The 23,825-nt window shown below is 40.1% G+C and overlaps 2 protein-coding genes across 2 annotated transcripts; both read left to right on the forward strand.

Moving 5' to 3' along the window:
• Positions 1-2,116: 2,116 nt before the first annotated feature.
• camlg (calcium modulating ligand) lies at positions 2,117-9,565 on the forward strand. The gene is made up of 4 exons (XM_085175899.1): positions 2,117-2,451; positions 3,960-4,402; positions 4,540-4,605; positions 6,358-9,565. The coding sequence occupies exons 1-4, from the start codon at positions 2,301-2,303 to the stop codon at positions 6,547-6,549; spliced, it is 852 nt and encodes a 283-aa protein (XP_085032025.1). The 5' UTR covers positions 2,117-2,300; the 3' UTR covers positions 6,550-9,565.
• Positions 9,566-9,911: 346 nt separating this feature from the next.
• ddx46 (DEAD (Asp-Glu-Ala-Asp) box polypeptide 46) lies at positions 9,912-23,744 on the forward strand. The gene is made up of 23 exons (XM_085175895.1): positions 9,912-10,061; positions 10,233-10,391; positions 11,767-11,889; positions 12,291-12,378; positions 12,552-12,720; positions 12,928-13,169; positions 13,586-13,696; positions 13,861-14,026; positions 14,144-14,264; positions 14,460-14,635; positions 14,846-14,967; positions 16,296-16,374; positions 17,304-17,386; positions 17,603-17,767; positions 17,900-18,062; positions 18,419-18,612; positions 18,738-18,875; positions 19,225-19,374; positions 19,525-19,752; positions 19,978-20,196; positions 22,388-22,532; positions 22,933-23,006; positions 23,126-23,744. Exons 1-23 carry the CDS (start codon positions 10,045-10,047, stop codon positions 23,171-23,173), a joined length of 3,180 nt encoding a protein of 1,059 aa, XP_085032021.1. The 5' UTR covers positions 9,912-10,044; the 3' UTR covers positions 23,174-23,744.
• Positions 23,745-23,825: the final 81 nt, after the last annotated feature.

Here is a 23,825-nt window from a genome sequence, read left to right on the forward strand (position 1 = left end):
TTTATAGTTGGTATAAGATATTTAAAGGGGAGAAAAGTGACAATTGAGTGAAAATTTATTAACTTATCGCTATAAAATATTTGTTTCTTAGCACCAGACTTTTTTTGTTTGTTTGTTTTTTGTCAATAAAGAATAAATTCCAGTCAGCCTCTGTCCCCGGCTCAGCGATAGATCCCTCTGGTGTCTCTGCTGGATCTGCTTAGATCCAATCTTCCAAACAGCTCATTATATAGAAATGCTTTATCTCATCTTTACTCTTTAAAACTCAGTTTGTCAATCACAATTTACTTCATATAATTTTGTTTTATCAATTAAATTAATGAAATCATAAATGTTAAAAATCAAACTTTCTCTGAGTATTTGCTTAGTCATTCTGACCAAGCGCTACAGACCTCAGACAAGCTCTAGGCTGTGTGCCATATTTAGATTCCCTGCTGGTACAATCAACCTCAGCACAAAAGCGCACGCACACACCAAATCACAGCAGAAGGTCAGGAGATTAAATATTAAATCAGTTTCATTACTCAAACTGATTTCTCATTCATCATATTACTTAGACGTATACTTTGATTATAACTTTGATACAAATTAAAAACACATTGATAAGCTCTTTTCTAGAACTTTGTTTCACTGTTATCATAAAGGCTGGATGTTAAGACCTTTTACCCTATCTCAAATTCAAAATTCAAATTCAAATTTTATTTGTCACACACACACACACAACCATACACAGTATGACATGGGGGTGAAATGCTTGTAGCTGTACAATGCCCGACCATTAAATGACAGAAAAAAAGTTTTACAGTATTTACAATTTACAGGTTACTACAAAATTTACAAATTAACTTAGGAGTTTACAGTAAAAAATGTGCAAATAGCAGAAAGAGAGTATAAAGATGATAAATTATAGGAATTATAGGATTATAATTATTACATCTCCTATGTAGTGAGAGGTTAGCCGAGTGGACTTCAATCCCACCTTTCTCTACAGTGCTAGTACATTTGTATTGATATGGTGATTCTTCTAGAAGAAGAAGTGGTTTGTTCAGGTGCAACTTTGCAAATGTAAGCTGTGCTGATGTGTTCATTTCAGAGAGAAGAAGCTTTCCCCTCTTGTTCGGTTGTTTTTTAAAATTGTGCTGTCATTAACTTTAACATGCTAACAGAGGCCCATAGAGTCTGAGATGTACAGACACCCATCAAGGGTATGAAAGTTGTGGTAAGTTCAGGCTTTTAATGATATCTGTCTGTCTGTTTTTCAGCATCAGTATGTGCTGTGTTGACATTTGCAATAAGCATTTTTCTCAGACCTTTATTATATCACTTCATTGCTTTAATATAACCAATGACCAAAAGATGAAACAAATAAAATGATCAAGTTGTTTCATTTCTTCAGTTTTTCCATAGCTCAGTTACAATTATTTAAATTAATATGCCCTGCTTTTATATAATTAACTGAAAAAATGTGTTATTTCAGGTCTGATTTTTTTTAGTTGTATCGTTAATGCACTTTTTATTTCAGCTTGAGTAAAGAATACTCCAAACCTAGAGGTTAGAGCTATTTTTCCTATTAACACTACAGACCATTCAGAAATGGATTTTTTTTAAAAAGGCAGAATTTGTCACTTCCAGCCTCTTGAGGTCTAGAGATAATCTAAAATTTGGTGCCATTTCGAAAAACAAAAATGAAATTATCCCGTTTTTTATGCTTTATGCTTTGTTATGCTTATGCTTTGCCACTCAGAACACACTGTTTCCTTAGTGTTTCTTTGTACTTTTATATGCTCGTTAAATGCTAATATTGTTATACAGTTTTATGAAGGCGTATTAGAGCCGATTAAAGGCATAAAGAGGCTGAGGATTCAAGCAAACTAAGAACAAATAAATTTATTTACCATAAATTTATATAGGTTTTTTTTTTTTTTTTTTTTTTTTTTTTTACCTTTTTCTTGTAAACTTGCCATTTGTTTTTATTTGTTTTAAATATCACCTTTCTCTTTTAAATATATGACCCGTTTTGTTGTAAATTTGCCTTTTTGCAGAATATACCCATCTGGCCTCTTCATTATTATTATTTTATTATTATTCGTAATAAATCATCGCATATCGTTGACGTAATCTAAAAAAGCCGTGCTGACATCATCACTGTGCGCCACAGTTAAGGCTCGTCGCTCTTTCGTGTTAAGCGTTTAATTCAGTGGTCTGAGGCTTCTGTGTCGTGTACCGTGAGCTACTGAAGCACTAGCTTTATGTACTGTGGGCTGAGTTTGCATTAAAGGGTCATTTACTTAATTATCGACATGGAGTCCGGGGAGGCCAGCGAGGAGAAGACGGGCTCCATGTCGGCGGCACAGAAAAGAGCGGAGATCCGGAGGAAAAGGCTGCTCATGAATTCAGAGGACAGGATGAACAGGATCGTGGGAATCACCAAAAACGAGCCTGAAAATAACGGTAATCGGTAACAAACGATCCTCTGAATTTCTCCTGGGCGTGTCTTTCCTATTGAAACACGCTGTCGTGACAGAGACCCGCCTCATCCTGCGGCTGCAGTTGGGACGTTAGTGCTGTCTTTTAGGACCATAACTTACTATGTAAATAATCGGGCTCACTGCAGATATATTAACTAGAAGAAGAAAATGGCAGCAGCTTGGGATTCAAATCATGCTAAATGCTGTTAGCATTAGCAGGTGGAGATCAGAGGGTGGCTCACAGGCTGCTCAGCTCTGATAAACAGAATAATTAATACACAGCAATACAGCAGTGTAGATAGAAGGTACCTCAGCCAACCTGTCCTATTGCACACAGGCTTTAAGACACCTGCAGAGAAGCTGCAGTAGTCAGTACATAAGGAAACAAAAAATACATATATGCCAAGCATATCTTGCCTAACAAAATATCTAGTCATTTGGAACCAGAAAGCACAGGAGTGAGTGACAAGGTAAAAGCTGCAGTTGGTTTTTGGCTGTGACTTTTATATATCCTTTATTTATCAGGGTAAAAAGTGTCATTGGCATGAAGAATAGAGAGATATGGCCAAAAGGGGAGCTGAAATTGCAACAAATAATTATTGAGATATTTTAAGTGGCCAAAAATGACTGTATTTATTATAATGTAGGTACAATAAGCAAAGATATTATACATTGAAAATGCATAGAAAAATCAGAAGTGGCAGACAATCACTCTATGGCACAACACCAGCAGTACTGTCTAAGATCAGCTCCTGACAGTACAGATTTCATTCCCTTTCTTTGGCGACACATCATAGTTATCATGTTTCAAAAAGTGATCGAAGCGACCATCATCAGCAGTCACTATTCTCTTCTTAATTGACTTCTTCAAGCCCTCTTCTTCAGTGTGGCCATATCTACCGAGCCCAGGTCCTCCTCCATCATCATGAGTGCCCTCGCTGAAGTTATCTTACTCTAAATATCCAAAATCAATCTTCCCAGACTTGAATGTGTTGAAATTCTCAATTCTGTGGAACGTACTATGAGTTTTGACAAGTCCTGATTGTTTTTGCTCAGACCTCGCTGTTCTCACTCACTCCTGTGCTCTTGAACTGTGCCTGTTAGGCACTGAAAATGGCTGTTTAAAAAATTATGCTGACATTAACTTCCCAGTTTAACTTAAACAACACAGACAAGCTGGAACTCATCAGTGTCTTCATGCCATCAGACCCAGCAAAAAAAAACTTAATGGAAACTTACTGGTACTACAATCTGTTATCAATATTATGCTGTCTCTGAACTGAAGTAAAACCATAGTCCCCTGTACAAAATCTAAACAGCTTGCAATTGGTTTATAAAGATAATTAATTTGTTAAATCCTTTTGAATTAAAGCTAAAACTGCAGTTACGTCACACCTGGATTCGTTTTTTTGGGATGGGGGGGGGGGAGCTGACTAATAATTTTAGCACTAGCTAATGTCATATTACTGATTATTGTCTTCTCATTGTCAGGAGCATCACGCCGTCCTGCAGAACCCCGGTTCCATCTGCCTCTAGAGCCATGGTCCACTGCCTCATCTTCTTCGAGACCGTCTCCAGGGATTGGCAGTCACTCCCACAGCTCCACCCCGGAGAGGAGAGGCTCACCCCTGCCAGAGCTCTCCAGTGAGCCACCTGGAGGATCCTCAGAAGATGATATCGGAGGAGTCCGTCGGAGACCGAGGGGCGAGCGGCCATCAGATGATGTCAGTGGCTCTCCTCGTCCAGGCTTTCTCTCTGCATCCTACTTTTCTCGTTTTGATGATGCCATGAAGCTTCGGGGTCAGCTGGCCAATGAAAAGCCGGCCGAGGACGGAAGGTCGGACTCAGAGGAGTTTGATCCCTTCAGGGTCTTCAGGCTCATCGGCAGCGTCCTCCTTGCTGTTTTTGTCAGGGTTTTTGTCTGCAAGTATCTGGTGAGCCTGTAGCTTTTAACACAGACTTGTTAGTTCACTAGTAAGGAGTTCGTTTTTACATTTTATGCCAGTATCAGTACCAAATATGTATTTATTTGTTTGTTTGTTAATGCTACATTTATCTTGTTTTATTTTAGTCAATATTTGCTCCATTTCTGACACTTGAACTGGCCTACATGGGGTTGTCCAAATACTTTCCAAAGGTGAGTTTTTATTTTTTAAGACTCTCATCTCTTGGACAGCACTACGAATAATATTTTAGTTTTGTTTTTCTCTGTATAAATGGAAAATTAAATACAATGACCTATTGCAGTTGTTCCGATGTAGTTGTGCTGTTTCTGACAGCCCAGTCTTTTTAGCCACAATCTTCTCAACCAACGCCAAGTTCATACAAAGTACAATATTAAATTGAACATGAGGTCTTGGAGCACGCCTATGAATTCACAGCCTTAATTCTGCTACACTGCTGTGTCTTCAGAGAGGACTAACCCGTCAGAGTGGACTAACAAGTTATAGCTAGCCAAGATTATGTTTACACTTCTCAGTGGATTATTAGTTAAACAGGATTTCAAATCTACTGGACATTGTATCCAGGCGATGGAAGTTGCCTCACCCATCACCCCCTTTTTTAAAAAAAAAGAAAGGAAAAAAAACTATTTGTTAATAAGGAAAAGACAAATACCTGTTCAACAACTAGACAGATTAAAACAACCTGCTGAAACCGAGCATCAGAAAATCTGGGAATGAAAGATGATTTAAATGTAACATAGCATGGTTTCTGGTGCCAGTTGGGCAGTCTGAGTATTTCAGAAACTGATCTACTAAGATTTTCCCAGACAATCATCTCTTGGGTTTACAGATAATGTTTGAAAAAAGAGAAAATATCTTATGATCAGCAATTCTCTGTGTGAAAAATCCATGTTGAGGGTTTGAGCTGATAGGAAGGCAACAGTAACTCAAAGAACTTGTTAAAACTAAGGTATACAGAAGAGCACCTTTAAATGCAAAATACCCTGAACCTTGAAGCAGATGGGCTATAGCAGCAGAAGACCACACCGGGTGCTTCTTCTGTCAGCTAAGAAAGGGAAACTGAGGCTACAGCTCATACAGGGTCTCAAAAATTGGACAATAGAAGTTTGGAAAAATGCTGCCTGCTCCAATGAGTCTGGATTTCTGCTGTGTCATTCAGATAGTAGGGTCAGATTTTGGTGTACTGTTGCCAACCATGCCCATCCCATTATGACTACAGTACACCCATCTTCTTGAACTGCTTTCATGAACATGACATTGAGTTCACTGTACTCATTTATGATGTGGATCTGCATATTTAAATCTGCATAATAGATGTTCAGCTAACAAATCCACAGCAGTGTGGTGCTTTAATGTCAGTATGGTCCAAAATATGTGAGGAATATTTCCAGGAGCATATTGAATCTATGCCACAGAGGGTCCAAACTGGTACTGGTACTAAAGAAAGTGTCCAGTGATATTTTAAAACATGGACAAAGCCACTGTGACATCACCCACAAGTTTTGGACTCATTTTGAAGGCTCAGGGTTTAATTTTAACAGCTGCTGTTCTTGTTTTTAAATAAGAAGTGATCATATTTGGAAAAGCTGGTGGATTGTTAAGTCATCACCAGAAGAATAGATGGAGAGGTTGGAGAGGTCCAGTTCAGTGACTCCACTTAATTTAGCAACCAAAGCAGGTTGTAAACATGTTTCTTTCTGCTGCAAAGCTGGACATTTTAACATGGGAGTCTATGGGGATTGACTTGCTCTTTGAGCCAGCCTCAAGTGGCCACTAAAGGAACTTTTGGCACAAATTTCTAAAAGAGTTTTAGTTTTTGAACATTTTAATCTTGATTTATTTAGTGCAAAAATAGATTGATTAATAATGAGAAGTAAGCACATATATTTGCATATAATGTGCTTTGGGTTCTCCTGTTTCTGCAGGTTGAGAAGAAGACCCAGACCACTGTGCTAACTGCTGCCCTGTTACTGTCCGGCATCCCTGCCGAGGTCATCAATCGCTCCATGGACACCTACAGGAGGATGGGTGACGTCTTCGCTGACCTCTGTGTCTACTTCTTCACCTTCATCCTCTCGCATGAGATACTGCTCTTCATTGGCTCAGAGACTCCCTGATAGGTTACAAGGACCTCTGTAAACCCCCACCCCTCCTTTTTTGCTGTCCCCTCCCATCTCTCATAGCAACATAGGCATGCTCATTTGCACCCTCAGGTGCTTGTTTTATCATTGACAGTCTGGAGGTGAACCCCTGCTGCCTTTGATCAGGCCCGCACACGCCAGCTGGACGAGTGCTCGTCATTTGAGCTCTTCGGGATTTCACTAACGCTAAAGCTACGCCCGACCACAAAGTTCGGTGTTTGTTACAGACTTCCAGGTTAATTTTTCTCTGAACAGAAGCTGTGAAACCTGTGTTACCTGTGTGTAAAGAATGTACTGCCATTTATTGCGCAGAAGGATATTTATTAGCACGGAAAATGGGAAGTATCACGGCGAAGATTGGATTACTGTACAGTCATCAGTCTGACATCCCAGTGGGCAGCCACAGATTGCATTTAACTTATGAAGGGGAAACACTGGAGTCTCCTAAAAGGCTGGGTCATAATTCTAAATCTGACACCTGATAGGAACAATTGTTTGCTGAACAAGATGTTGAGTCAGAACGCTTTGAATTATCGCCAAGCCCTTGAGTCATTCTGCGGAGTAATAACCTCCAAAGGTGATGCTTAGTCTGAGCAGGGTGTCCTATTTTCAGCTAATGCCACAGCCAGATTCCTCAGCATGGTTCTAACTCTTCTGTAAAACCAAAATCTGCTGTCAAGACGATGAAAACTGCTGGAGAATTTTGGAGGTAGCTAGTCTACAACACTATAGTAATCTTTTTGTCAACTTAGGGCATCGCACAGGGTCAACTCACTTTCAGTTCATGCCACTCAAATCAAACGCAGAACACTGCTGGCCTTTTAGGTTGAAGTGCTTCATTTGTACATCGTGAAAGTGACGTTGGTACAACCTTGCAAGGAAAGTTTCTAGATCCGTTACAATTGACAGTATGAATGACATTGACAGAAGCAGCAGTTTTCTGTTCTTTCTCATACGGTACATAAACACGCCTGCAGATTGCAGTGTCCGCACCAGAGCTGTAGACGAGATAGAGACGTGACAGCTGTGTCACAGATCATCATAGCAGCCCAGTAGAAAAATCTCCCGCAAACAAAAGTGTGAGAAACTTTTAACTCGAGCAGCGTTGGAAAAATACTCGCCCTGAGATTAATGACAAGATTCAGAAATTTGCTTTCTGACTTTTATTCTCAGGTTTATTAATTCAGCTTTTTTGTGAATACTGTGATTAATCTCAGAGATCTCACAGTTACGTTGCTCCTCTCTGAGTGGAGAGGGTCGGATGACCTCCGACACTGCTGCACAGCCTATTTAAAACAAATAATAAGAAGGAGAGAAAGAGGCCAGCAGTTAGACATCGTTTAACCACACTAATAATCTGTTGTATAAAGAGCCGTATCAAACATTTCTGTCCATCAGAATGAGCTGGCTTAAAAAGACGGAGATCTTAGAGGTACAAGAGGCCGGGAAGAACAAAACTACTCTGGTATAAATGGAATGAGGAAGAATGACAGAATTTCTGGATTGCCTCAAACTGTGAGCTTCTTTGATTTTTCTACAAAACAAACTTTTACATAGATGGCCCTCCAACCTTCAGTTAGAGATTTTAAAGATATTCGAGTGTTGAGGACCTTCCCATTTCTGAGGGATTTTCTTTTCCTCATAGCACTGCTTTAAAAATCACATTTTCTCTGATCTTTGGGAAGGGTCCACTTACGTTACAAACAATTTCCTTCTTTGTTTACGTCTGATGAAGAGTTTAGCCCTTGTATGTTTAGTGTACGTTATTACGCTCGGTCATGAGCTTAAAACCGCGTTGAACTTTATACACGCTGAGAGTGTTTTGGGGGGTTTTACTAGAAAGTGCTGTCACTGCAGTTTTGTGTGAGGCAGTGGGACTTTGTATGCTTATTTGTTTTGAGTAATTCTGGTGTCATATCCTGCTTTGCTTTGTTCAAGCCTCTCTCATACATACTTGCATAAATATACAGTATGCTCTCTCTACTTCTGTGCTGTCCTTGTTTCATATTTGTAATTTTAACCTGATTAATTTATGAATGTGAATATTTTTTCCATGTGAATGACTTGGTGTAATTTATCCTACAACTCGTCTGACCTACTTGATTGTTTTTTGATAACGTAAATTTGCAGATACTGTTTTTAATGGCTCTTGCGGTATCTTACATATTTGAACGTGAGTAACAAATGTAGTGTTGATGTGATGTAAACAGTCTCTGCTCCAAAAGATGAATGAGCAACCGAACAATTCATACCAAATAAATACTACTTGTGTGAATCACCTCTTTTTTTGGCATCAGTTATTAAGCCACACTTTGAAAAAGCCTTAATTTGAAAGACCAAGGGAACTGAAATTACTAAATTTAGCTTATTAAAAATATGTATCTAATCTAATCAGGCAATCACAGGGCAGTAACTAAATGCCTGTATAGCCATGTAAGCATGGTCAAGCATGTTTGGTTTGGCAGCGTTTTAGACAGGATGTAACCCTAAAGGGTATTTGTGTCTGTAGCTGGAATCAAACCAGCAAACTCTTGCACAATTGAAAGTGTAGGGTCAGAATTTGATGTTAACAACATGAAAGCATGGATCCATTCTGCCTTCAACAGCTCACGCTCCTGTGGTTGTAATGGTGTAGTATTTAGTAGGGGCCTGGTAAGTTTGGTTAGCTTTTTTTCCCTAAGTACATGAAGTCATTTAAAAACTGCATTTTGTATTTACTCGGGTTATCTTTGTGTAATATTAACATTTGTTTGCTCATCTGAAACATGCACATGTGACAAATATGCAACCCCCACCCCCCCCAAAACTTATTGGAGTCATTTGATCTGCTGTTATATGTCTTGTCTTTATGGTTACTACTCTTCTTTCACTTTACTATTTATGGTTCATATTGAAATTTAACCAATCTTCTGGCAAATATTTGCTATGTTGAACATTTTGCATTCAGATTCACCCCAGTAGTGACAAAAAGCTGCCATTGGATGATTTTTTTTTTAAAAAAATATTTTCTTTTCAAATCCAGTGCGATCTCTCATGTAAGTCTCAGCTTTAAAATGTGGAAAACAAGAAAGATAAATAGGTTTTTCATTTATAACTCTGTGGTGGAACCAATAAACCACTGATCCTCCAATTAATACAACTTATATTTAAGAATGAGAGAATTTTAAAATGTTTCAGTTCCACGAAAGATAAAGAGATGAATAAGGTGAAATAAATGAAAATGAAATCTTCTTCATAAAGTTCGGGAACCGCTCACAAATGCGACACAGCCTGTGATAAGGCTGAGGTATTCTGACCTCCCACCACTTGGTGGCGCAGCAACCTTTTACCCGTGGAGTTTAGGAGTTGTAGAGTCGCACTTTTTTTACGTGCGGGTTCAAACACACAAACATCCACTCGACGCACAAGACTCGTTTATTTTCTGAGAACTAAGTTCACTTTTTTTGCGAGATTTATCTGCGTGGGTTCGAGATGGGACGTGAGTCGAGGTATGTCTGGACTTTTCCGGTTAGTCTGGTGCTGGTGAATCGAGTGTGACTAACTTGTGTTTGAGGAAGCGATTTTAGATTAGCGTTAGCATGCTGGCTAAAAGCGTACTGATGTTTATGCACGTTAACCAAGAGCTAATCTCTCATATCATGTGTTTTTTTAATCAACAGGCATTACCGGAAACGTTCCGCATCTCGGGGACGGTCGGGTAGCCGATCAAAGAGTCGCTCCCCGGACAAGCGCTCCAAGAAAGACGAGCGGAGCCGGAGGGAGAGGTCACGGAGCCGGGATCGCCGCAGGTCGCGCTCCAGAGACAGAAAACGAGCCAGGTGTGTGGTGGTTTAAGTGTACACGTTTAAGTGTACACGTAAATAAATACATTTTGAAGTGGACTGAATTCTTCTGGTGTACAGCCTGAACACAAATGGAAGTTTCTGGTCACTCTTTTGATCCGATGTAACAATACTGACTTTCCAACCATATGCAGGCAGAATGACCGTCTCCTTTTTCATAGAGATATATTGTGTTTTTGGCTAGTGTGTGTTAATATTGTAGGTGGAAATACAAATGACACTGAACATGTTATTGTTGCTCAGAGAGGATCTGTATCTGTATTGGTTTGTTCAAATATAAAGGTATATCCAAATAAGATCCAGCATCTTATGAGCATGTCTACTTATATGTGGAAACCTCTCCTGTTTGAGAGCAGAATAAACAAACAAACCAAAACCCAGCAGTGATGCTTACTTAAAATCTTCTTTCCCTGTAGTGAATCCAAAGAGCTGCAAACTGTCTGTGATTCAGTGCTCCTGGCCCATTATTAAATGTATTTATTTATTTATTTTTTACAACATCAACAACATGGTTCGTGCAGACTTGCACAACACTTCCTGACCTATAATACGATGCAACAATACCAATTGCAGTTCTGGGTTCATTTCAGTCACTTTATCTTGCATCTGTTTCAAAAGTCTGACATGGTTTTGGTTGTAGCCTGCCTGTTGTCCCATTTCAGCTTCAGCATGCAGGTATTCTGTTAATAAATCACTCCTGGGGCACTCACTAATCTCATACTCTTTTGTTTTCCCACTTGCAAAGATGAGTAACTTGACTCGCAAACATTACAGTTCTTGTCCAGCGCCAATGAGAAAAGGTCAATTGTCTGCTTGGAGAAGGGCACATTCTCAATTTTTTTTTCTTCCTTCAGAGACATTAGGGCACTTTAGTCATTCACTAGTCCTCCAAAAACTCTTTGATAAACTCCATCAGACAATAGCCTGCTTTAATGGGGGAAAAAAACAACAGGCTATATGTCCAAGCCATACGGTGATGAATAGAAGCCAAATTTAGTTTTTAACAAAACTGTTTACTGCTGTTGCTCTGTCTGGTAATTATCTTTAATTTCAGTAGAATTGCATCCATAGATTTGAAAATTATTTTGAACTAAAACGTTCACATGTGTTGAATTTTGCAAATCCAGTAGGACTGTGGATAAAAATCTCAGTGATGGCGAAGAATCATTTTAAATCGAGACAATGAAAACTCTCATGCACTTTTTTATGATACAGTTTTATCATGATTAAGCTATTGTGAGGTTTACTTTCAGATGCGCATCAGCACACTTAAAAAGCTGAAACTGACAAAACTGTTGTCTCCCTGTTGATTTGTCCTTTTATATGTGATATGTTTGCCTTTGGCTTCCAGGCGCTCCAGGAGCAGGGAGAGGAGGAGGTCGAGAAGCCGAGACAGGAGGCGGTCGGGCAGCAGAAGCCGAGCCCGGAGGTCCCGCTCTGGTAGCCCCAGCAAGAGCAGTAAAAAGGATGAAAAGTGAGGCTTTAAATTCCCATCTGTGAAATTGAAAACACACAGAGTCTTCTACTCTGTACTTCCTCTGTGTTCTTTTGTTGGCATGCAGAGTGATAAATAATTATATGTTGTGAAAGGGGCTGCGTTTAAGGTTAGAGTATTGTAGCTCTTTTACATGTCATGTAAAGATGCTATCAGCAGCCAGGATGTGAGGCATATTTTCAGAGCTTGGCGACAGTTAAAAAAACACCATATAATATATGGAGCTTTCCATTTTTATAAAGATTAAACTGTCCTCTAGAAGTGGTGAACGGTACAGAAGACCTTGTAAATTGGATGGATGATTTGCATGATTTGCTTAATCTGAGCAATTCCATAATCCCATCTATTACACTTTGTCTTATTTTCTTTTTCCCTTGCAGGGCTAAAAGCAAAGAGAAGGACACCCTGGAGCCTGTAGCTGAAAAGAAAAAGATTAAAGAGGAGAAAGAAGATGAAAAGGTTGAGGATGTAAGTTGGTTGATATGTTTACTTCTGCTAGCTTGAATGCCATTGTCCTTTCTTCATGTTTTTCTTTGCCCATAGAAAGAACTTTAACTGCCTCTTTGTTTGAAATAATAAGCAAGAAGTAAAGAACTTAACGAGAAGTAAAATATTTGTGCTTTTCCTTTGTTTTCATGCAGCAAGACTTTGACCAGAACAAACTGGAGGAGGAGATGAGGAAGAGGAAGGAGCGGGTGGAGAAGTGGAGGGAAGAGCAGAGGAAGAAGGCCATCGAAAACATCGGAGAGATCAAGAAAGAACTGGAGGAGATGAAGCAGGGCAAGAAATGGAGCCTGGAGGACGATGATGGTGAGGAAGTAACTGAAGGAAACACTGTTGAATTTTTACGTTGGACTTCACGAGCAGTTTAAATTGTTTAAACTGTGTCTAACGAAACTTTATCTGTGTGATAAACCAATCAGTCACCCTTTATTTGCTTTAATTTTATCAGCTAACTGACCAATACTTGCTGTAGCTTTATCTTTGCCCAGCATCGTAATTAACTCTTCATTTCAGACGATGATGAGGACGGTTCTGCTGTAATGGAGGGAGATGATGACGAGGAGGCGGACGGGAAAGGGGAAAGGAAAGAGGAGTTAAAGGATGGTAAGAAAGAGGGTGATGACGATAAGGACAAGGAGACTCCCATGGAGCAGCAGACAGAGGAGGATGATATAGATCCCCTGGATGCCTACATGGAGGAGGTGAAACAGGAAGTGAAGAAGTTCAACATTGGAGCCATGAGAGGAAATGATAAGGTGAGGACAAAATCCCGCATTAGTTAGGTAAAATTTAATAATGTGGCCCAAAGACCAGGTCGGTTTCTCCGATATCTAGTGTTTTGAGACATAATATCTGATCTGAAGGTCGGATTTTTGCATCTTTTGCAGTGTTATCCTTATTGCCCAACCCTCCCCAAAGTCATTAGGATCAGCTCTAAAAACACACCTCAACTAAAAATCTTAGAAAAAATGGTCAAATGCAATAGAAGTTTGTCAACATTTTCCTGATGTTTGGGATTAAACATTGTGTCAGGGATTAAACATTGTGAAAAATAGACTGGAAAGGATCTCCTGTTATCATCCGTTTCATCTACTAGTGTCAGACCAGATGCTGCCTTTATGGATGTTTGTTCTTCTGCTGATGAATATGTGTGTCTTCTCTTCTTCTGCAGAAAGGTGCAATGACTGTGACCAAAGTGGTGACAGTCGTTAAAACCAAGAAAGGACCTCACACGCACAAAAAGAAGGGAGAACTGATGGAGAATGACCAGGATGCCATGGAGGTGAGATTTTAATGCTTGCTTTGATTAAACAATAAAGGTTAAACCTCTTCTCTCGCTGCCCGAGAAGCTGAGATGAATGAAACAGAGATCCTCAGTAATTAATCTGCTTTCTGCTGATGGGATCATCTTTTAACAATCTAAAATGATGCTCATGTGTTTGACAGTACTCCTCAGAGGAGGAAGAGGTTGATCTCCAGACGGCTCTCACAGGCTTCCAGACCAAACAAAGGAAGATCCTGGAGCCTGTTGACCACACAAAGATCCAGTATGAACCGTACCGCAAAAACTTCTACGTGGAGGTGCCCGAGCTGGCCAAGATGACTACAGAAGGTCAGTGAGAAAACCATATCTGTTCTATGATAAACGACTTGTCTTTTTCATGCTTAATTACCTGTTTAAAATCTCTTTATTCAATTTATTAATTTATTTTATTTTAAATAAATACAGAAGTGAATGCGTACAGGCTGGAACTGGAAGGCATTACGGTGAAAGGGAAAGGCTGTCCCAAACCCATCAAGACATGGGTGCAGTGTGGAGTGTCGATGAAGATCCTGAACGCCCTGAAGAAGTGAGTGTGTCTCTGTGTGTGCATGTTTGAAAATCATTGTGCAGTGAGCAGTCTTTTCTCTTTATATAAAATCCAATAATAAGCCAATAAATATGACCATTCATATTCACTCAAGACTAGCCACAAATATATAATTAATATATTGGGATTGCGTATGACTCTTTCTGACAAGATGCTCATGGTTTTCTTTTAAAGGCACGGTTATGAGAAACCCACACCCATCCAGGCCCAGGCCATCCCTGCCATCATGTCGGGCAGAGACCTCATTGGTATTGCTAAGACCGGCAGCGGGAAAACCATAGCTTTCCTGCTGCCCATGTTCCGACACATCATGGACCAAAGACCCCTGGAGGAATCCGAGGGCCCAATCTGTAAGCAACAGGAACTTTTATTTTTCCTTTGGGCTTCCCGCTAAAATATAAAAACATATGAATCCTGTCTGATTCCTTTGCTTTTCATAGTCCAGGTTCAGAACCCAACTGTAGGTCAGATGAAGACCAAATGGTCAAGTTTCTTTTCTTTTTTTTTTTTTCCCTAACGACAACAATCCAATTATCCTGTTTTTCCTCCCTTTTACACAGCTGTAATTATGACTCCAACCAGAGAGCTGGCACTGCAGATCACAAAGGAGTGTAAGAAATTCTCTAAACCGCTGGGACTCAGGGTGGTGTGCGTTTATGGAGGCACGGGCATCAGTGAACAGGTAAGTGTGCGCTGTAGCACAACTACATCATTTTAGAGGTTTAATAGACCTATAGTGTCCATCTGACATAGCAGCTCATGCTTTTCAGTAGAACCAAAAATGGATTTATATATTGGATGGTAGGGTTAGATTTTGGTATAGACAAGTTGAAAGCATGGATCCATCCTGCCTTGCATTAATGATTCAGGCTGATGTTGATGTAATAGTGTGGGAAACTACAATAGGTTGTTTTAAAAAAACAAACAAGAACAACTGCTGCTATAATAACTGCTTACAGGACTGCTGTCAACATTGACAGTATAACACAGGCTTCAGAGCAAATTGTGGTTCTGCTTGTTCCATCCACGTACAGGTTTCTGTGTGGACAGTGAGTGGAGAGAAGGGTTTTCACCCACTGCAAAACACTTCCATGCAGTCCTCCAAAATGCCAGTAGTGCATGTCAAAAAATACTGTATATCAACAGCACAAGAAGAGTGGCCCACAGACCGGCTGTAGCACTTATTTGTTCGCTGCCTCAATTGACAGAAAGCTCTGTGCAGGTAGACCGTGGACTTCCAGCATATTGTAAGCGAGCTCTCCCTGCTGAACCATAAATTCCACTTTAACTTTGAGGTGGAGTAGAAGATTAAACCTGCTTCTTTTTATGGGCAGCAAGGGGGTGATTCCTCCAATTGCGAGAAGATTTTAAGTAGTAGAGTCTGTGCTATAACAGCCCTTGGTTTCCTTTACTCTGTTACCTGTAAGCACTTTCCTGAAGACTTTAGTCTAAATGATGGCCATTCGTAGTCAGAAAGGAGGAATATCCAGGTTATGTTCACTGGCTAACGACTTGGATTATCCAGGTTGTTTACCAGGTGGTGATATCCTCAGTTTGAGTCTCACTTTTCACATCTAATTTCAAAACACCAAGGTGGTGATGTCAAACTGAACGTCACCAAACAGCAGGTGACGACATTGTGGCTGCGTCTATCTTTTATACTATCAAATAACGGCATAAAATACCAACCTAAAATTGGTCTTCTAAACTATTTTGCAATTCTTGTATATATTTAAACCAAAACATGCATGGCTGAGACTTCTTAAAAAATATATTGTAAAATAATTTGAAGAATTTTGAAAAGGTTTGGAGGAAACACCGATTTGAGACCCAGTTGCAGAAACTTCCAAATTCAAGTTGCTCATTATTGTATACGCTCCTCGTGCACCATAATCATTTTATTGTGTTGGTATTATAAGTGTTTAAATTCTGGACATTGTTCCTCCCTCAAAACTCTTGCAACAGAAAGAAAATGTGTATTTTTCCTTAACGCTGCCTTCTGTATTATAGATTGCTGAGCTGAAGAGAGGAGCTGAGATCATCGTGTGCACACCAGGAAGAATGATTGACATGTTGGGGGCCAACAGCGGTGAGTTCATCACTCTTGGTCGTGTCGCTTCTCTATCCTTATAGGACATAAATGCAAATCTGCACATTTGATGCCTTTTCTTGTTGCTTTGCATGGATTAAATGTGACAGTATGATACAGTACATAATGAACCAAATCAGTACTACTTACTAAACTGTTGGCATTATTTGACCACCTTTGGGATCACTCATATCTACAAGACTGATGTGTTATTCCCGAAGCTGAGGCCAAGTACAGGTAGGTGGACCTGGTGCTGCCTCCACGGTTCCTCTGACTTCAAGCAGGAAACAATCGTAATGTTTGATAAGTGTATCGTAACATGGATGTAAGGTGGTCAGGGGTATGCACTGTATTATATCAGAGTTTTGCATCATGTCAGGTTATTTTGACTTAATGTGCTGCTTCTGGGAGTAAATATGATTGTAGAGTCCTGCGCAGCACTGAGCCTTTGCATAGAAATGTGAAAAAAAACACACTATTAGTGTACTTAGAAAGTAGCTATTACATGTGTGTAGCAGTTAGTATGATAGAAGGGGTTTCTTGTTGCTTCCACACATGCGAGGTAATCTGTAATATGTTTCCCTTGTAGGTGAAAAGGCGCTCGCTCAGATAGTGCTTGATGTGGCTCCATCTCTTGTATTATATGTTTTACAGGTCCCAGTTGCCCCTGAGATGGTACGCAAGACGAGCAAAGAAATTAACAGCCTAAAATACCAATGCAATAAAACTCTGGCCACTTGAAAAATGTGCTGAAATTAGGATGCCTTCATTTATTGTCCAGTTGTATCAAGTAGTTGTATCATGGAAAAAGCTTTTCTGTGTTTTGTTAGACTAGTTTCATGTGATGTGAAGAAGGCAGGATGCCTGTTAAGCCTTGACGTTGTTCATATTTAACTGATTTCCTTATGCCCGTCTTCCTTAATGTGTAGGTCGGGTAACCAACCTCCGCAGAGTCACATATGTGGTCCTGGATGAGGCAGACAGGATGTTTGACATGGGCTTCGAGCCACAGGTGGGTGATTATACATTAACATACAGCTTTTCACAAATGAGCAGCATCAAATGAAGCATTGTTAGTGTATAATGTTTAGCACTTGAGGAATGGTTGTGTCCAACATGTTTTATAAAGCCAGGACAAATCAACTCTGAACCTGCAAACGCTGCAAGAGAAAGTGTTCAGTGACAAAAATTCGCAGATATATTTTTCGCTCTCTGATTCACACACCAGGTGATGCGTATCGTTGACAACGTGCGTCCAGATCGTCAGACGGTCATGTTCTCAGCAACTTTCCCCAGAGCCATGGAGGCGCTGGCTCGCAGGATCCTGTCAAAGCCCCTGGAGATCCAGGTGGGAGGCCGCAGTGTCGTCTGCTCTGATGTTGAGCAACACGTGGTAAGCAGTCTGCACTACATCTCACTAAACAGTAACTTTCCCTTTCAGTTTCTCTGCTTACTAGTTCAGTTTTAATTCCCCCCCCCCCCCCCCCCCTTTTTTTTTTTAAAGTATCTGTTTTTATTTCTGCAGCTAGTGATCGATGAGGACAAGAAATTCTTGAAGCTGCTGGAGATTCTGGGTCACTACCAGGAAAAAGGATCTGTTATCATCTTTGTGGACAAACAGGAGCACGCAGACGGACTGCTCAAAGACTTGATGAAAGCCTCGTACCCCTGCATGTCTTTACATGGAGGTACTGAGCCACACTTTGACTTTGACAGCCATATAATGAGTAACAAAGCTACTGTGACATCACCCTCTCAAGTCTCATTTAGAAGCCTCATTAGTTTTTTTTTCATCATATTGAATTTTCATTGGCTATCAGCTTGTCAATCACTTTTCAATTTCAGGTATTTGGGATGATCTGGTCTGTTTAAACAATGACCAGGAATATTAAAAAGTCTCATCAAACCACATGAATTCATATTTTTTTGTCCTCCTAATGTGAATATACAATCAGTCAGTTTTATATCTGTCAGTTATATTTTTAGGTTTCTGTTCTGTCATGGCCACATTTACTACAAAGTAGTAATTCTCTGTGTCTCCAAGGAATCGATCAGTACGACAGAGACAGCATCATCAACGATTTTAAGAATGGAGCGTGTCGTCTGATGGTCGCCACCTCTGTGGCAGCCAGAGGCCTTGATGTGAAGCAGCTGATCCTGGTGGTCAACTACAACTGTCCCAACCACTACGAGGACTACGTTCACAGGGCCGGGCGCACGGGCAGAGCAGGCAACAAGGTCAGCCGTTTTAAAGGAAGCTCATTTAATTTTAGACATCAAAAACTAGGAAATTCATGTTGACATTTGGGGTGTTTTGTTTGTTGGTGGTAATCATGTTTAATCTGTACATATTTGCTTCTCAGGGATACGCCTACACGTTCATCACTGAGGATCAGGTTCGCTATGCTGGCGATATCATTAAAGCTCTGGAGCTGTCGGGCTCTCCGGTCCCACCAGAACTGGAGCAGCTTTGGGCCTCTTTCAAAGACCAACAGAAAGCGGTAAGATAAAGACCCACAGTAGGCAATCGTATATTTTAGCAGTACTTACTGCCAGGGAGAAACGTATGTTGAAGTTTCTGAAATTAGCAACGTCTTTCTGCACATGTAATGCATCAGCTTAAATATCGTGTTCATTTTTATGCTTTCCTTACAGTTACATGGTGCTAGTTTGTTGCTTTTATACTTCATGTTTCATTTATTTATCGTTTTCTTTTATTATGAATATTTAACATTAATTGGGATAAAATTTGATTGATCTTTGGTGTCTCGGTTAGTAAGCAGATTAAAAAAGATCTAGAAAGACAACGTGACAAACTTAAAAGCTTCTTTCTTTCCTCCCTCTGTGCAGGAGGGTAAGACCATTAAGAGCAGCAGTGGTTTCTCAGGAAAAGGCTTCAAGTTTGATGAGACTGAGCATGCTCTGGCCAATGAGAGGAAGAAGCTGCAGAAAGCTGCTCTCGGTTTGCAGGACTCTGACGATGAGGACGGAGCCCTGGATGTGAGTAACTTTTAAATAATGGAGATTTAAATTTTTATTTTAATTATTTACTAACCTCTGCTAAACTGCTTGGCTTCTTATAAGTTTTTTTTTGTCCTCTAATTGCAGTTATATAATTACTAAACATGTTTAACTGCTATTCCTTCTTAGATTGAGGAGCAAATTGAAAGTATGTTTAACTCCAAGAAGAGGGTGAAGGATCTGTCTGCTCCTGGCGCGGCTGCTGGTCCAGCTGGAGCTGTTGCCGCCACAGCGGCCGCCCCCGGTGGTTTGCCAGGACTCGGGCCTACGTCTGCTGGTAACATCCAGAAATTGGAAATGGCCAAAAGGCTGGCGCTCAAGATCAACGCTCAGAAGAACCTGGGCGCTGAGGCTCAGGTACGTCAAGACTCCAGTGCCATCGTGAATTGGACGGTTGTGCGCGTATTCATGACACAGCTGAGATTGCTGGACTTGTGGTTTTTCAGACTAACCACTTAGGTTTCATTTTTATTGTGTCCAATACTTAGGGTTGAGTTTACAACCCACAAAAATCCTCGGACCTCAGCTGGTAATTAAAACTTTGTTTGCATTGTGACAATTACAATTACTCTCTGTCTACAGGATGTGATGCAACAGGCAACCAACGCCATCCTGCGGGGCGGCACCATCATGACCCCCTCAGTGTCAGCCAAAACCATCGCGGAGCAGCTGGCAGAAAAGATCAATGCAAAGCTCAACTACACCCCGGTGGAGAAGCTGGAGGAGGAGCGGCAGGCGGCTGAGCAGGCTGAGACAGTCAGGAGATATGAAGAGGAGCTGGAGATCAACGACTTCCCTCAGGTCAGCAGCACACAGCGCAGGACTGTACTGAAATATTTGTTTGTTTTTGGGACTCAGGTTTTCTCTTTACAGCCGCTGGGTTTCAGTAGTTTAACTCGACTAAGTCATTTCCCCAAAACAGCATAGGGAAGGAATCATGAATCTGGATGTTGTTGCTGTGTATTGTCACCAGGAGTCTGTGTCAAAAATATAGGGATCAGCTGTCTGCATGCTAGCTTATTTCTGTTTGTGCTGTTGTTGGATTGTTAGCTTAGCCCGTGCCGCTGATAAGCCAAGCCAACTTCATTTAAAGCACTTTAAAAAAACAGCAACCACTGATAAAACCTCTGGATACAAAAATAAAGATATGTTAGAATAAAAAAAATTGAATTAAAATTACAATGTAAAACAAAAGCATCAAGACAGAATTAAACACGAGTAAAACTTTAAAATCAAAAAGTAAAATCAACATCTCACACTTGGGGAAAAGCCAAGATGAAGAGGTGGGTCATAAGCGCAAACTGGTAGTGAAGAGGCCTGTCTTTTTAACAGCAAAGAATTCCTCAGTTTGGGAGCCGCCATGGCAAATCCCTGTTCTCCCGAGCCTTCACTGTGTCCTCGGCACATCCAGGAGCAGCTGGTCTGCTGATTTGAGCAACTGGGAAGTACAACAGCTCAGAGGTCGTGTGGGGCAAGGCCGTGTAAGGACTTAAAAATGAGTAAAAGACCAAACAGAAGACAAAACCAAAACATAAAACAAACTTTTGCTTTTGCAGTTTTTTTCCTGACTACTTCCTGTTAAACTGAGCTCTACTATTGCTCCCTTTGTTTTTCAAGCCCACTTTAAAAAACAAACACAAAAACTATTATTATTTAAAACTTTTCAGCAAATTTACAGACATGTAAGACTAACCTGCAGCTACCTGGTTATCCATACATTTGTATATAAATAAATAATGCGTGATGGGGAAATCTAAGGATCATAATACATCATAAGGTGATGAAACAACATCATCAATATGATTATTTGATTCCTTTGGTGGAAAGTTATCCAGATATAAGGTCATATGTGAGTGTTGACGATCCACCCTGTCACACCCTGTCTGTTTCCATCCAGTAGTTTTGCATGTGTTGACATTCCCAGCAGACATAATGCTCTGCAGTTTGGGAGCCACAATTCCTCCAACACCCAGATTTACCATCATTTAAGTGTACTTTCATGTGGGAAGTAATAACAAAAATCCAGCAAAATTCCTTCAAAAGTAATTTTTCCTCCCAAATGCACAGATATCCTGTCATTCTTTTTGCATTATTGTAAGACCTCCTTCTTCTCTCATCTTGCTTTTTTATACGTTGTGTTGAGTGAACGTTGCTAAAACCCCTATAAAACTGAGAGATGATTCCCATTTTTAGAGTCTGCTCACTTTTTAGTCTGCAGGCATTCTACCTATACATACCATCAGTTCCACTTTACACGTCTTTGAGTGTTTTCTTTGCTTTCTTTTTAGTGATTTGCACACCACACCAAACCCATCTCCTGGTTGTGGTTTCAAGTGAAACGGGTTCAAGTTTTTCTGGCAGAGACGTTGTTGCTCTAAGTGTTTATGTAAGACTTACACTGTCGCTTTTTTTAGCAATGCAATTTCAGATTTAAAGTTGGAAAGCCAGTTGTACTTTTTTTTTAAAACATCTGTGAATGTTTTAAAATGTTCCTGATTTGCTTACACGTAAGTCTTGATTATTCTCCATTGCGAACACGGACGCAGACAGCTGGAGACCTGAGGGCCTAGTAGTCATTCATTCCTGTTATACTCCTTTAAAATCCACCTCCGGCGTGTAGTTGGTGCATCATGATGTAAAGTCTAACATATGCAAATTTGAGTGGAAAATTAAGCAAATCCATCTATTAAAAAAATACTTGACATTTAAATCCTCGACTTCTTTAAGCTACTAAGAAAATAACTTTCTTTTAATCTCTGATTAAAAAAGCTAAGCTGTTCTAATTTTTGTCAAAATGTTTATGCTCAATACAAATGCTTTTTGTCCGGGAGAGGGGCTTATCTTTTAGACGACAGATGCTTAAACTGAGCGTTTTGTGGTTTTTGTCACGACTGATTAACAATCAAGAATCCCAAAGTATTTTGTTTCTTCCTCTGAACATAAAGCAGACAAAAAAGGCCTTATAAAATCGTCCTTTTCTTCCTTCCCTCAGACTGCCAGGTGGAAGGTGACATCTAAAGAAGCTTTGCAGAGGATCGGTGAATACTCTGAAGCTGCCATCACCATCAGAGGAACGTACTTCCCTCCAGGCAAAGAGCCCAAGGAAGGAGAGCGCAAAATCTACCTGGCTATTGAGAGTATGTGTCAAAGAACGTCTGTCCTTTTTTTTTTTTTTAAAGTCCTGACACTTGATATAACAAGATATTTTTAGGGCAGCTGTACGATTGCTGAACTCTAAGGTTCAGTGAACACGAACAATGAACATGATAACTTGAGAACAGCACAACGCAGGAAGTTTATAAACTAGTTATCACACGGAGCAGATAATCTTGACTTTTCAAGTTTTAAAGAAGGAAAAAAAGCTTTTGTTGGCTTAAATCATGCTGTTAAAAGTGCCTCTTGCAAAATACAACTCCTCCCTCTATTTTGGTAGTTTTTTTTTTTAATTACCTCAGGGCAATGAATTTCCTAATGGAGTGTCCAGTTTCCTTAACAGAGCAGCCTATACTGAATATTAACATGTTGTTTGTGTTGTAGGTGCAAATGAACTGGCTGTGCAGAAAGCCAAAACAGAAATTACACGGCTAATCAAGGAAGAGCTCATCCGATTAGTAAGTATCTTTTTGCTCACACATGTTAAAACATGTCATCCACTCTTATTATGCAGTGACTTTATGCCGAAAATGTTTAATTTTATTTCCCGTTTCTTTCTTTTCTTTTTTTCCCCCAGCAAAACTCCTACCAGCCGACGAGCAAAGGCCGGTACAAAGTGCTGTAGAGGATGAACCGAGGCACACCGGAGGAGCTTCCATTCCTCATCTCCATAGCTTCATCCAAGTTGTTGAAGAATATTTTAGTCAATATTTTTTTTGTAATGTGTCCAACTTTAGTTGTATTTTGTTTGTTTGCATTTTTGACCCCCCCCCCCCCCCCCCCCACACACACACACACATACATACACACACATACACACACACATATATATGTCCAATGATTTTTATACCATCAAACCAGCACGATGCTGCAGTGAACTACCCACAATATGTCTTTAAGTGTAAGACCTGGTTTCATTAATAAGATGTTTTTAGTCACATTTATGTAGGAACACCACACCAACCATCATCTTTATGAAAGATCCAAGAAAACAATGTTGCTAAGAAAATAAACTTGTTTCCAGTCTGTTAAGGCGCTTTGTATTTGTTCAGACTGCTAATGTTAATTATTTAATAGCAGTTCTTTGTATATTATTCATCAGTGGTGGGAAGTGATGCTTGGTGAGCATTAAAACTGCTTCATGGCTCGGTTTCAGGATAAAAATCTGAAAAATAAAGTCGTTTTTTGAGCCTTTACTCCCGCTTGTTTGGTGAAAATGAGAATTTTCAGGACTTGAGAGACAAAAAAAAAGCGTTTTCGGTCGTCAAAGCAGTTCA

The sequence above is a fragment of the Neolamprologus multifasciatus genome, chromosome 10 (genome assembly GCF_963576455.1).
Source record: "Neolamprologus multifasciatus chromosome 10, fNeoMul1.2, whole genome shotgun sequence".
In the NCBI taxonomy this organism is placed as follows: domain Eukaryota; kingdom Metazoa; phylum Chordata; class Actinopteri; order Cichliformes; family Cichlidae; genus Neolamprologus; species Neolamprologus multifasciatus.

Excerpts from the sequence above, each read along its gene's own strand:
- camlg (XM_085175899.1), top strand. The coding sequence starts at position 2,301 with ATGGAGTCCGGGGAGGCCAGCGAGGAGAAGACGGGCTCCATGTCGGCG. Across the intron at positions 2,452-3,959 it reads AAACGAGCCTGAAAATAACG|GAGCATCACGCCGTCCTGCA; the intron begins GTAATCGGTAAC and ends TCTCATTGTCAG. Across the intron at positions 4,606-6,357 it reads TGTCCAAATACTTTCCAAAG|GTTGAGAAGAAGACCCAGAC; the intron begins GTGAGTTTTTAT and ends CTGTTTCTGCAG.
- ddx46 (XM_085175895.1), top strand. Across the intron at positions 14,265-14,459 it reads ATCCTGAACGCCCTGAAGAA|GCACGGTTATGAGAAACCCA; the intron begins GTGAGTGTGTCT and ends TTTCTTTTAAAG. Across the intron at positions 23,007-23,125 it reads AGGAAGAGCTCATCCGATTA|CAAAACTCCTACCAGCCGAC; the intron begins GTAAGTATCTTT and ends TTTTTCCCCCAG.